Genomic DNA, 15,406 nt, shown 5'->3' on the forward strand with positions numbered 1-15,406 from the left:
ATAGGTAGTTGAGTTAATTGATAGTTAGTGGATAGTTGATGGATAGTGAATGGATGAATTCATTGGTAGTTAATAGTTAATGGATAGTTGATAGTTCATGTATAGTTAATGGATAGTTGATAGTTAATGATAGTTGATGAATCATTAATTTATAGTTGATGGGTTGAGTTGAGTTAATTGATAGTTAGTGGATAGTTGATGGATAGTGAATGGATATAATTCATTGGTAGTTAATAGTTAATGGATAGTTTGATAGTTCATGTATAGTTAATGGATAGTTGATAGTTAATGAGCAGCTGAATCATTAATTTATAGTTGTCGGGTAGTTGAGTTAATTGATAGTTAGTGGATAGTTGATGGATAGTGAATGGATAATTCATTGGTAGTTAATAGTTAATGGATAGTTGATAGTTAATGGTTAATGGATAGTTGATAGTTAATGTATAGTTAATGATAGTTGATAGTGATAGGCAGTTAGTGAATCATTAATTATAGTTGTCGATAGATAGTAGTTGAGTTAATTGATAGTTAGTGGATAGTTGATGGATAGTGAATGGATAATTCATTGGTAGTTAATAGTTAATGGATAGTTGATAGTTCATGTATAGTTAATGGATAGTTGATAGTTAATGAAACGCATAGTTGAATCATTAATTTATAGTTGTAGCGGCAGTTGAGTTAATTGATAGTTAGTGGATAGTTGATGGATAGTGAATGGATAATTCATTGGTAGTTAATGAATAGTTAATAGTTAATGGATAGTTGATAGTTCATTATAGTTAATGGATAGTTGATAGTTAATGAGCAGCTGAATCATTAATTTATAGTTGTTAATTGATAGTTGATAGTGTATAGCAGTTAATGGATGGAGTTGATGGATAGTTGATGGATATGGATAATTCATTGGTAATGGATAGTAATGGATAGTTGATAGTTTATATATAGTTAATGGATAGTTGATAGTTAATGGCATAGTTAGTATAGTTAATGGATAGTTGATAGTTGATAGTTAATGAGTTGAATCATTAATTTATAGTTGATGGATAGTTGATGGATAGTTGATAGTTAGTGCATAGTTGATAGTTAATGTATAGTTGATGGATAATTCATTGGTAGTTAATGGATAGTTAATGGATAGTTGATAGTTTATATATAGTTATGGATAGTTGATAGTGTATAGTTAGTTAATGGATAGTTGATAGTTTATATATAGTGAATGTATAGTTGATAGTTAATGTATAGTTAATGGATAGTTAATGAATAGTTGATAGTTAATGGATAGTTGATAGTTAATTTATAGTTGATAGCTGATGGGTAGTTAATGGATAGTTAATGGATAGTTGATAGTGTATATATAGTTTATGCTAGTTAGTTTGTTATGGATAGTTGATAGTTTATATATAGTGAATGTATAATTGATAGTTAATGGATAGTTAATGAATAGTTGATAGTTAATGGATAGTTGATAGTTAATGGATAGTTAATGAATAGTTGATAGTTAATGGATAGTTGATAGTTAATGTATAGTTGATAGCTGATGGGTAGTTAATGGATAGTTAATGGATAGTTGATAGTTTATATATAGTTAATGGATAGTTGATAGTTTATATATAGTTAATGGATAGTTGATAGTTTATATATAGTTAATGGATAGTTGATAGTTAATGAATAGTTGATGGTTAATGTAAAGGTGATTGATAGTTGATGTGGGTCTTTGTGGCAGATACTGGATGAGGCTGGGGGAACTGTGTTCGGAGCGTCTGGCAAAGGAGCTGAAAATGAGGCAGGATTTCGACGCATGATGAGTGATGTTCTTGAAATGGTGCAGCAGTGTAGTGCAGTGCAGGCTTCAACCAGGTAGACAGATAGACAGGTGACACTGAGTGTAGGCATGCAGGCATATAGACAGGTGACACTGCAGGTGTGGTAGATCAGACATAGATATGTGATGTGCAGGTATGTAGAGATAGACAGATGACACTGCAGGTGTGTAGATATAGACAGGTGACACTGCAGGTGTGTAGATCAGACATAGATATGTGATGTGCAGGTAGGTAGAGATAGACAGGTGACACTGCAGGTGTGTAGATATAGACAGGTGACATGGTGTGTAGAATATAGACAGGTGATGTAGAGATATAGACAGGTGACACTGCAGGTGTATGTAGGTGCTGTAGATAGACAGGTGACACTGAGGTGTGAGAGCAGGTGACACTGCAGGTATGTAGATATAGACAGGTGACACTGCAGGTGTGTAGATCAGACATAGATATGTGATGTGCAGGTAGGTAGAGATAGACAGGTGACACTGCAGGTGTGTAGATCAGACATAGATATGTGATGTGCAGGTGTGTGTAGATATAGACAGGTGACACTGCAGGTGTGTAGATCAGACATAGATATGTGATGTGCAGGTATGTAGAGATATAGACAGGTGACACTGCAGGTGTGTAGATCAGACATAGATATGTGATGTGTGCAGGTATGTAGAGATAGACAGGTGACACTGCAGGTGTGTAGATCAGACATAGATATGTGATGTGCAGGTATGTAGAGATAGACAGGTGACACTGCAGGTGTGTAGATCAGACATAGATATGTGATGTGCAGGTATGTAGAGATAGACAGGTGACACTGCAGGTGTGTAGATCAGACATAGATATGTGATGTGCAGGTATGTAGAGATAGACAGGTGACACTGCAGGTGTGTAGATCAGACATAGATATGTGATGTGCAGGTATGTAGAGATAGACAGGTGACACTGCAGGTGTGTAGATCAGACATAGATATGTGATGTGCAGGTATGTAGAGATAGACAGGTGACACTGCAGGTGTGTAGATCAGACATAGATATGTGATGTGCAGGTATGTAGAGATAGACAGGTGACACTGCAGGTGTGTAGATCAGACATAGATATGTGATGTGCAGGTATGTAGAGATAGACAGGTGACACTGCAGGTGTGTAGATCAGACATAGATATGTGATGTGCAGGTATGTAGAGATAGACAGGTGACACTGCAGGTGTGTAGATCAGACACATAGATGTGTGATGTGCAGGTATGTAGAGAATAGACAGGTGACACTGCAGGTGTGTAGATCAGACATAGATATGTGATGATGTGCAGGTATGTAGAGATAGACAGGTGACACTGCAGGTGTGTAGATCAGACATAGATATGTGATGTGCAGGTATGTAGAGATAGACAGGTGACACTGCAGGTGTGTAGATCAGACATAGATATGTGATGTGCAGGTATGTAGAGACAGACAGGTATGTAGAGAGATAGACAGCAGTGACACTGCAGGTGTGTAGATCAGACATAGATATGTGATGTGCAGGTATGTAGAGATAGACAGGTGACACTGCAGGTGTGTAGATCAGACATAGATATGTGATGATGTGCAGGTATGTAGAGATAGACAGGTGACACTGCAGGTGTGTAGATCAGACATAGATATGTGATGTGCAGGTAGGTAGAGATAGACAGGTGACACTGCAGGTGTGACAGATGCAGATATGTGATGCAGGTAGGTAGAGATAGACAGGTGACACTGCAGGTGTGTAGATCGAACATAGATATGTGATGTGCAGGTAGGTAGATATAGACAGGTGACACTGCAGGTGTGTAGATCAGACATAGATATGTGATGTGCAGGTAGGTAGAGATAGACAGGTGACACTGCAGGTGTGTAGAGATAGACAGGTGACACTGCAGGTGTGTAGATCAGACATAGATATGTGATGTGCAGGTAGGTAGAGATAGACAGGTAGACAGGTGACACTGCATGTGTGTGTAGATCAGACATAGACAGGTGACACTGCAGGTGTGTAGATCAGACATAGATATGTGATGTGCAGGTAGGTAGAGATAGACAGGTGACACTGCAGGTATGTAGATCAGATAGATATGTGATGTGCAGGTAGGTAGATATAGACATCTGACACTGCAGGTGTGTAGATCAGACAGATATGTGATGTGCACTATGCAGGTAGGGTAGACAGGTGACACATGCAGGTAGTAGTAGACAGGTGACACTGCAGGTATGTAGACAGGATGACACTGCAGGTAGTAGAGATAGACAGGTGACACTGCAGGTATGTAGACAGGTGATACTGCAGGTAGGTAGACAGGTGATACATGCAGGTAGTGTAGACAGGTGACACTGCAGGTAGGTAGACAGGTGATACTGCAGGTAGGTAGACAGGTGACACTGCAGGTGCCCTGATAATGGTGACACTGTAGGTGATGTAGAGATAGACAGGTGACATCGCAGGTGATGTAGAGAGATAGACAGGTGACACTGCAGGTATGTAGATCATTTTCATAGAAAGGTGTCACTGCAGAGGTATGTAGAGATAGACAGGTGACACTGCAGGTGTGTAGATCAGACATAGATATGTGATGTGCAGGTAGGTAGAGATAGACAGGTGACACTGCAGGTGTGTAGATCAGACATAGATATGTGATGTGCAGGTATGTAGACATGGGTGTATGACATGATGTGACCACTGTGATTTGCACCTGTAGAACGACAAGATCGAGTCAGCGTTGCAAGACCAGTTCCAGCTGATGGATGTGAAGCAGCTAGGATACGGCAACATCAGCCGACTCGTCTCTGCCGCTGACAAGCCGGGGAAACACAAGTCAGCCGAACACCTGGTGTTGTATGAAGCGGCCATAGCAGGCCAATCAAGGTGGGCAGCTTTACTTTGTGTGGAGAGATTTATCACTCTCAGTGTTGATACCTCATTAGTGCAGGTTAACCCCATCAGTGCGGGTTAACCCTATCAGTGCGAGTTAACCCCATCAGTGCGGGTTAACCCCATCAACCCCATCAGTGCGGGTTAACCCCATCAGTGCGGGTTAACCCCATCAGTGCAGGTTAACCCCATCAGTGCCAGGTTAACCCCATCAGTGCAGGTTAACCCCATCAGTGCTGGTTAACCCCATCAGTGCAGGTTAACCCCATCAGTCTTGGAGTTAACCTATCAGTCGCGGAGTTAACCCCATCAGTCTAGGTTAACACCATCAGTGCAGGTTAACCCCATCAGTGCAGGGTTAACCCATCAGTGTAGAGATTAACCCCAACAGTGCAGGTTAACCCCATCAGTGCTGGTTAACCCCATCAGTCTAGGTTAACCCCATCAGTGTAGGTTAACCCCATCAGTGCAGGTTAACCCCATCAGTGCAGGTTAACCCCATCAGTGCAGGTTAACCCTATCAGTCTAGGTTAACCCATCAGTGTAGATTAACCCCAACAGTGCAGATTAACCCCATCAGTGCTGGTTAACCCTTTCAGTGCAGGTTAACCCCATCAGTCTAGGTTAACCCCATCAGTGCAGGTTAACCCCATCAGTGCAGGTTAACCCCATCAGTGCAGGTTACACCCATTAGTGTAGATTAACCCCATCAGTGCAGATTACCCTGTCAGTGCAAGTTAAACCCATCAGTGCAAGTTAAACCCATCAGTGCAAATCAAACCCATTGGTGCAAGTTAAACCCATCAGTGCAAGTTAAACCCATAGGTGCAAGTTAAACCCATCGGTGCAAGTTAAACCCATCGGTGCAAGTTAAACCCATCGGTGCAAGTTAAACCCATCGGTGCAAGTTAAACCCATCAGTGCAAGTTAAACCCATAGGTGCAAGTTAAACCCATCGGTGCAAATTAAACCCATCAGTGCAAGTTAAAGTCATCAGTGCAAGTTAAACCCATCGGTGCAAGTTAAACCCATCAGTGCGATAAACCCGTCAGTGCAAGTTAAACCCATCGATGTAGGTAAAACCCATCAGTGCAGTTGTACCTTTAACATGTTTATTAACACTTATCACAGGCTAAATATTACAGTTAATTAATCTTCTGTGGCATGTTAACTCTTTCACTTTTGTGTATTTTAACCTTTACAGTGAAGATTAACCCATTTTGGTCTGAGTAAACCTGACTCAGTGCACTTACTCTCAGTGTTCATGAATCCCACATCACAGTATACTTGTACATCTCAAGTTACCTTGGCTAGTCACAGGCTGCTTGTTGCATCCCTGATGTTAGAACTGAACAGCTTCGTCGTGGTTGTCAATCTAAAACCTCAATAACCCAGGGTCTGCCAGTAGTCTAAGACTTGTTGGTGTGTTTGATGCTGGTGTTGTGTCTCTGTCCAGCCATTGGTAATCTAGTACATTGATGTTTGATGCTGGTGTTGGTATGTCTCTGATGTTTGATGCCTGTTGTGTCTCTCTGTCGGGGTCGTCAATCTAAAACCTCAATAACCCAGGGTCTGCCAGTAGTCTAAGACTTGTTGGTGTGTGTAACGGTATAGTACATTGATGTTTGATGCTGGTGTTGTGTCTCTGTCCAGCCTCGTTGGTGTGTGTAACGGTATGGTCGTCAATCTAAAACCTCAATAACCCAGGGTCTGCCAGTAGTCTAAGACTTGTTGGTGTGTATAACGGTATAGTACATTGATGTTTGATGCTGGTGTTGTGTCTCTGTCCAGCTTCGTGGTGGTCGTCAATCTAAAACCTCAATAACCCAGGGTCTGCCAGTAGTCTAAGACTTGTTGGTGTGTGTAACGGTATAGTACATTGATGTTTGATGCTGGTGTTGTGTCTGTCCAGCCACAGAGGTGATGTGAAGGTGGGATTCTGGGTCACCGGACTCGCGAGCACGCCCTGGCCTGTCTCCACAACTGCCCCCTGCTGGTGGACATGGCAGAGTGGAGTCACTGGGACATGGTGTTCCTGCCCCAGCTCGGCAAACTGAAAGACTTCATCCACAAGTATGGTGGCATCACGTCTCTCATGACAGAAGGTAGGTGGCAGCTCTAAACTTCTTGGCACATCCAGGTTAGAAGTGATCTTCAGCAACCCATGCTTGTCAGAAGTGACTTTTGTAATGGGGTTATTTGGCTTGGTTTATTCACGCCCTTGTATCCTAATTACATAGTGAATCTCCTACTATGTGATGCTCCTGCTCTGAACTGAACACAACCATCACCTGTATTATGGATAACTGTGTGAAGCCGACACCTTCCTGCAGCAACTGGTCAGAAACAGAGAAAACTCTGGCTGAAACATACTTTTATCATGAAACAATTGGGTTGAGAACCAGTATTTTTCCGCAAGTGAAGCGCTCACTATACCATCGCGATGTTATGTAACAATGCTCAATGGGGTTCCATGCGCTATATCTACTTCGGAGCATGCAGGTGGAAAATATCAGTTAAGTTTTGTTATTTGATTGCTACAGCTGTACACGTTGTAAAAGTAAAATATTCAGTCTGAATGAATCCGGAGCCACTCACTTCTATTTCTGGACTACAAGTTGAGTGGAGATTATTTTAGAAACTGGGATTTAGTGTGTAGGAAAGTCACACTGAAAAATTACTGGTCTGGGCCAATTTTACCAAAATCTGGCATATCTTGGAGAACGGAAACACTGATACAAGTATCTAAGTACTATATGGCTAACAAGTTACTTTGACATTGCCCGCACTGTTTTCTAAATGACCCACATTACTAAGGACAGATGGAAAGACAAGAATGAACACTTCAGGTTTGGGACTACGTGACACTGGTGCACAGATTGTTTACTGTTTGACATTCCTCCATGCCTGTGTAGGTTTCAGATTAACCAAATGATGATGTTCTGTAAGTTGGCTCCCTATTAAAAATAGCATTAAATCAGCAGGTATACTCTCTCAACATGGAAGAAATTCTTCTGTTTAAATGTTGTGATGCTGCTGTCTTGGCACCTAGGATTACACTTGTCGTGAAAGATGCAAGGGTCAAGGCCATATTACTTGCTGGGAGCCATGGTCGTGTAATGTGTTTTTACAGGTGGCACTAAGAAGGTCACAACTGATGTCGTTGCCATGGAGACCCAGCCTGGAGTTTTGCTGAAACTGGTTAGCCAGACATCACCTGAAAAGTTCCAAGATGCTCTGTCCAGCAAGGATGTCCAAGGTGTTTGCGGCCATCTTGTTTCCATGGTGATGATGAACAAGGGTATTGAGAACACTCCCACTGCTCTTTTGGCCAATCACATGAAGACAGCCCTGTTTTCCCTTCATGCTGCCAGTCAGACACCAGGTAACCATGGTAACAGAGAATCAGTCATATCATAAGAGTTTTTTTGGTTTTACATGTGCACTGTACGTGATTCTCTATCCATATACATAGTTTGGAAGAGTGAATCTGATGTTTTGTGTCCGGCACTTTCAGGACCATACTGCTGCTCTACATGTATTTTGATTTCTACCAACATGTACTGTATGTCCAGGTGGACCCCCACAGGTCGACGTGTCCGACCCGGCAGTCATGTTTGTCATGGAGTGTCTGGTGAAGCTGCCACTCAGACTGTCTGTTGCCCTTGCCAACCAGGTAAGATCTAATCACCAAACAGGTGATCTATCTTCAACAAATAGCTGATGCTGATACCAGGTGATCTATCCTTGCCATCCACTATCCTTGCCAACCAGGGTGACTATCCATGCCTACGTTAACTGGCAAATGCTTGGCCTTGACAGATGATCCTCCAGCCTCTTATGAAGAACATGTTGGTGCACTGTGACCTTTGTGTGGTTGTTTATTTGTGATCTCTTCATAATAGTAGTCGTGCCTCTAATGAACACCACCCTCATTACAATATAACTGTTCCAAACACTACTTTCATTTATGATTTGTCTGATATTTGTAGATCTTCCTGGAACCGCTGGGTCAGGTCGTCGGTACCACTAAGTCCAAATTACTTCTATTGTCGGCTTGTCACAATGACAGTCGGAGGGTCCAGCAGCTGGAGAAGCTGGGATGTCTTCTGGGGGTCCAGGAGTGGACGGTCACTCTCACCAACAAGTGTCTGCCACCCCCAGATGCCATCACGGAAGTCTTCTCGGCTGCTGACATCAAGGACCTGAGGGAGCAAGGGGAGGAGCTGATTGTGGTGAGACATAGTGGAGCTGATTGTGGTGAGACATAGTGGAGCTGATTGTGGAGACATGAGTGAGGTGAGACATAGTGGAGCTGATTGTGGTGAGACATAGTGGAGCTGATTGTGGTGAGACATAGTGGAGCTGATTGTGGTGAGACATAGTGGAGCTGATAGTGGTGAGACATAGTGGAGCTGATTGTGGTGAGACATAGTGGAGCTGATTGTGGTGAGACATAGTGGAGCTGATTGTGGTGAGACATAGTGGAGCTGATAGTGGTGAGATATAGTGGAGCTGATGTGGTGAGACATAGTGGAGCTGATTGTGGTGAGACATAGTGGAGCTGATTGTGGTGAGACATAGTGGAGCTGATTGTGGTGAGACATAGTGGAGCTGATTGTGGTGAGACATAGTGGAGCTGATTGTGGTGAGACATAGTGGAGCTGATTGTGGTGAGACATAGTGGAGCTGATTGTGGTGAGACATAGTGGAGCTGATGTGGTGAGACATAGTGGAGCTGATAGTGGTGAGTGGTGGAGCTGATTGTGGTGAGACATAGTGGAGCTGATGAGTGGTGAGACATAGTGGAGCTGATAGTGGTGAGACATAGTGGAGCTGATGTGAGAGAGTGGAGCATGGTGAGACATGATGGAGCTGATGTGGTGGTGAGACATAGTGGAGCTGATTGTGGTGAGACATAGTGGAGCTGATTGTGGTGAGACATAGTGGAGCTGATTGACTGATGGAGTGGTGAGACATAGTGGAGCTGATAGTGGTGAGACATAGTGGAGCTGATTGTGGTGAGACATGAGACATGGAGTGGAGCTGATTGTGGTGAGACATAGTGGAGCTGATTGTGGTGAGACATAGTGGAGCTGATATTGTGGTGAGATAGTGTGGAGCTGATTGTGGTGAGACATAGTGGAGCTGATTGTGGTGAGACATATGGTGGAGCATGGATTGTGGTGAGACATAGTGGAGCTGATTGTGAGGTGAGACATAGTGGAGCTGATTGTGGTGAGACATAGTGGAGACATAGTGGAGCTGATTGTGGTGAGACATAGTGGAGCTGAGTGCTGCTGATGGTGAGACATGAGTGGAGCTGATTGTGGTGAGACATAGTGGAGCTGATTGTGGTGAGACATGAGTGGAGCTGATTGTGGTGAGACATAGTGGAGCTGATTGTGGTGAGACATAGTGGAGCTGAGTGATCTGTGATGAAGTGTTCAGCATGTGTGATCTGTGATGAAGTGTTCAGCATGTGTGATCTGTGATGAAGTGTTCAGCATGTGTGATCTGTGATGAAGTGTTCAGCATGTGTGATCTGTGATGAAGTGTTCAGCATGTGTGTCTGTGATGAAGTGTTCAGCATGAAGTGATCTGTGTGAATGTTCAGCATGTCTGTGATGATCTGTGATCTGTGATGAAGTGTTCAGCATGTGTGTGATCTGTGATGATGAAGTGTTCAGCATGTGTGATCTGTGATGAAGTGTTCAGCATGTGATCTGTGATGAAGTGTTCAGCATGTGTGTGATCTGTGATGAAGTGTTCAGCATGTGTGTGATCTGTGATGAAGTGTTCAGCATGTGTGTGATCTGTGATGAAGTGTTCAGCATGTGTGGTCTGTGATGAAGTGTTCAGCATGTGTGTGATCTGTGATGAAGTGTTCAGCATGTGTGATCTGTGATGAAGTGTTCAGCATGTGTGATCTGTGATGAAGTGTTCAGCATGTGTGATCTGTGATGAAGTGTTCAGCATGTGATCTGTGATGAAGTGTTCGGCATGCATGTGATCTGTGATGAAGTGTTCAGCATGTGTGTGATCTGTGATGAAGTGTTCAGCATGTGTGATCTGTGATGAAGTGTTCAGCATGTGTGATCTGTGATGAAGTGTCTGTGATGAAGTGTTCAGCATGTGTGCTCTTTGATGAAGTGTTCAGCACAAGTATGATCTGTATTGAAGTGTTCAGCATATGTGTGATCTGTGATGAAGTGTTCAGCATGTGTGATCTGTGATGAAGTGTTCAGTGTGATCTGTGATGAAGTGTTCAGCATGTGTGTGATCTGTGATGAAGTGTTCAGCATTTGTGATCTGTGATGAAGTGTTCAGCATGTGTGTGATCTGTGATGAAGTGTTCAGCATGTGTGGATCTGTGATGACGTTTTCAGCATGTGTGTGATCTGTGATGAAGTGTTCAGCATGTGTGATCTATGATGAAGTGTTCAGCATGTGTGTGATCTGTGATGAAGTGTTCAGCATGTGTGTGATCTGTGATGAAGTGTTCAGCATGTGTGAACTGCTTTCAGCTGGACTACTCACATCTATCTGCCTCTGAAGGAAGAGATGAGTCTGCAGACAAGGTCACTCGCTGCCAGGTTCAATGACATCCACCCGTCCCTGCTGCTGTTCCTGCATCGACTAAGGCAGATAACCCTGGAGAACTTGGTGAGTGCTGGAATAGACATGGGCATAAGACATGGAGAGTGCTGGAATAGACATGGGCATAGAACTTGGTGAGTGCTGGCCTAGACATGGGCATATAACATGGAAAGTGCTGGAATAGACATGGGCATAGAACTTTGTGAGTGCTGGAATAGACATGGGCATATAACATGGAGAGTGCTGGAATAAACATGGGCATATAACTTGGTGAGTGCTGGAATAGACATTGGCATATAACATGGAGAGTGCTGGAATAAACATGGGCATATAATTTGGTGAGTGCTGCAATAGACATTGGGATATAACTTGGTGAGTGCTGGCCTAGACATGGGCATATGACATGGTGAGTGCTGGAATAGACATGGGCATAGAACATTGTGAGTGCTGGAATAGACATGGGCATATAACTTGTTGAATGCTGGAATAGACATGGGCAGAGAACATGGTGAGTGCTGGCCTAGACATGTGCAGAGAACATGGTGAGTGCTGGAATAGACATGGGCATAGAACATGGTGAGTGCTGGAATAGACATTGGCATATAACATGGAGAGTGCTGGAATAAACATGGGCATGTAACTTGGTGAGTGCTGCAATAGACATTGGGATATAACTTGGTGAGTGCTGGCCTAGACATGGGCATATGACATGGTGAGTGCTGGAATAGACATGGGCATAGAACATTGGAGAGTGCTGGAATAGACATGGGCATAGAACTTGTTGAGTGCTGGAATAGACATGGGCAGAGAACATGGTGAGTGCTGGCCTAGACATGGGCAGAGAACATGGTGAGCATATGACATTGGCAGAGAGAACATGGTGAGTGCTGGCCTAGACATGGGCATAGAACATGGTGAGTGCTGGCCTAGACATGGGCATAGAACATGGTGAGTGCTGGAATAGACATGGGCATAGAACATTGTGAGTGCTGGAATAGACATGGGCATAGAACATGGAGAGTGCTGGAATAGACATGGGCAGAGAACATGGTGAGTGCTGGCCCTAGACATGGACAGATGAGAAATGGTGAGTGCTGGAATAGACATGGGCATAACAGGGAACATGGTGAGTGCTGGCCTAGACATGGGCATGTGACATGGTGAGTGCTGGCCTAGACATGGGCATAGAACATTGAATGAGTGCTGGCCATAGAGAACATGGGTGCTGGAGAGAACATAACATTGAGTGCTGGCCTAGACATGGGCATATGACATGGAGAGTGCTGGCATGGGCATAGAACATGGGCATATATGGGCATATGAGGGCTGGAATAGACATGGGCATATGACATGGAGAGTGCTGGAATAGACATGGGCATAGAACTTTGTGAGTGCTGGAATAGACATGGGCATATAACATTCAGAGTGCTGGAATAGACATGGGCATATAACATGGAGAGTGCTGGAATAGACATGGGCATAGAACTTTGTGAGTGCTGGAATAGACATGGGCATATAACACTAGAGTGCTGGAATAAACATGGACATATAACTTGGTGAGTGCTGGAATAGACATTGGGATATAACTTCGTGAGTGCTGGCCTAGACATGGGCATATGACATGGAGAGTGCTGGAATAGACATGGGCATAGAACTTTGTGAGTGCTGGAATAGACATGGGCATATAACTTGTTGAATGCTGGAATAGACATGGGCATAGAACATGATGAGTGCTGGCCTAGACATGTGCAGAAAACATGGTGAGTGCTGGCCTAGACATGGGCAGAGAACATGGTGAGTGCTGGAATAGACATGGGCATAGAACATTGTGAGTGCTGGAATAGACATGGGCATATAACACTAGAGTGCTGGAATAAACATGGGCATATAACTTGGTGAGTGCTGGAATAGACATTGGGATATAACTTTGTGAGTGCTGGCCTAGACATGGGGATATGACATGGAGATATGACATGGAGAGTGCTGGAATAGACATGGTCATAGAACTTTGTGAATGCTGGCCTAGACATGGGCATATGACATGGAGAGTGCTGGAATAGACATTGGCATAGAATTTTGTGAGTGCTGGAATAGACATGGGCATATAACTTGTTGAATGCTGGAATAGACATGGGCATAGAACATGATGAGTGCTGGCCTAGACATGGGCAGATAACATGGTGAGTGCTGGAATAGACATGGCCATATGACATGGAGAGTGCTGGAATAGACATGGGCAGAGAACATGGAGAGTGCTGGAATAGACATGGGCATATGACATGGTGAATGCTGGCTTAGACATGGGCATATGACATGGAGAGTGCTGGAATAGACATGGGCATAGAACTTTGTGAGTGCTGGAATAGACATGGGCATATAACATGTTGAATGCTGGAATAGACATGGGCAGAGAACATGATGAGTGCTGGCCTAGACATGTGCAGAGAACATGGTGAGTGCTGGCCTAGACATGTGCAGAGAACATGGTGAGTGCTGGCCTAGACATGGGCAGAGAACATGGTGAGTGCTGGCCTAGACATGTGCAGAGAACATGGTGAGTGCTGGCCTAGACATGGGCATAGAACATGGTGAGTGCTGGCCTAGACATGTGCAGAGAACATGGTGAGTGCTGGCCTAGACATGTGCAGAGAACATGGTGAGTGCTGGAATAGACATGGGCATATAACATTGAGAGTGCTGGAATAGACATGGGCATATAACATGGAGAGTGCTGGAATAGACATGTGCATAGAACTTTGTGAGTGCTGGAATAGACATGGGCATATAACATGGAGAGTGCTGGAATAAACATGGGCATATGACATGGTGAGTGCTGGCCTAGACATGGGCATAGAACTTTGTGAGTGCTGGAATAGACATGGGCATAGAACTTTGTGAGTGCTGGAATAGACATGGGCATATAACATGGAGAGTGCTGGAATAGACATGGGCATAGAACTTTGTGAGTGCTGGAATAGACATGGGCATATAACATGGAGAGTGCTGGAATAAACATGGACATATGACATGGTGAGTGCTGGCCTAGACATGGGCATAGAACTTTGTGAGTGTTTTAATAGACATGGGCATAGAACTTTGTGAGTGCTGGAATAGACATGGGCATATAACATTGAGAGTGCTGGAATAGACATGGGCATATAACATGGAGAGTGCTGGAATAGACATGGGCATATAACATGGGCATAGAACATGGTGAGTGCTGGCCTAGACATGGGCATATGACATGGTGAGTGCTGGCCTAGACATGGGCATAGAACATTGTGAGTGCTGGAATAGACATGGGCAGAGAACATGGTGAGTGCTGGCCTAGACATGGGCATATGACATGGTGAGTGCTGGAATAGACATGGGCAGAGAACATGGTGAGTGCTGGCCTAGACATGGGCATATGACATGGTGAGTGCTGGCCTAGACATGGGCATAGAACTTTGTGAGTGCTGGAATAGACATGGGCATATAACATTGAGAGTGCTGGAATAGACATGGGCATATAACATGGAGAGTGCTGGAATAGACATGGGCATAGAACTTTGAGAGTGCTGGAATAGACATGGGCATATAACACTAGAGTGCTGGAATAAACATGGGCATATAACTTGGTGAGTGCTGGAATAGACATTGGGATATAACTTCGTGAGTGCTGGCCTAGACATGGGCATATGACATGGAGAGTGCTGGAATAGACATGGGCATAGAACTTTGTGAGTGCTGGAATAGACATGGGCATATAACTTGTTGAATGCTGGAATAGACATGGGCATAGAACATGATGAGTGCTGGCCTAGACATGTGCAGAAAACATGGTGAGTGCTGGCCTAGACATGGGCAGAGAACATGGTGAGTGCTGGCCTAGACATGGGCAGAGAACATGGTGAGTGCTGGCCTAGACATGGGCAGAGAACATGGTGAGTGCTGGAATAGACATGTGCAGAGAACATGGTGAGTGCTGGCCTAGAAATGGGCATATGACATGGTGAGTGCTGGAATAGACATGGGCAGAGAACATGGTGAGTGCTGGAATAGACATGGGCAGAGAACATGGTGAGTGCTGGAATAGACATGGGCAGAGAACTTGTTCAA

General features: G+C 44.0%; 1 protein-coding gene across 1 annotated transcript in view; it reads left to right on the top strand.

Moving 5' to 3' along the window:
• LOC124261849 (protein NO VEIN-like) overlaps positions 1-15,406 on the top strand; it is a 78,930-nt gene that overhangs the window by 28,172 nt on the left and 35,352 nt on the right. The window contains 1 exon segment of the mRNA XM_046696222.1: positions 11,233-11,371. Coding sequence (XP_046552178.1) covers positions 11,233-11,371 — 139 coding nt within the window.

The sequence above is a fragment of the Haliotis rubra genome, unplaced genomic scaffold (genome assembly GCF_003918875.1).
Source record: "Haliotis rubra isolate DU_JTF1 unplaced genomic scaffold, ASM391887v1 Scf812, whole genome shotgun sequence".
NCBI lineage: Eukaryota > Metazoa > Mollusca > Gastropoda > Lepetellida > Haliotidae > Haliotis > Haliotis rubra.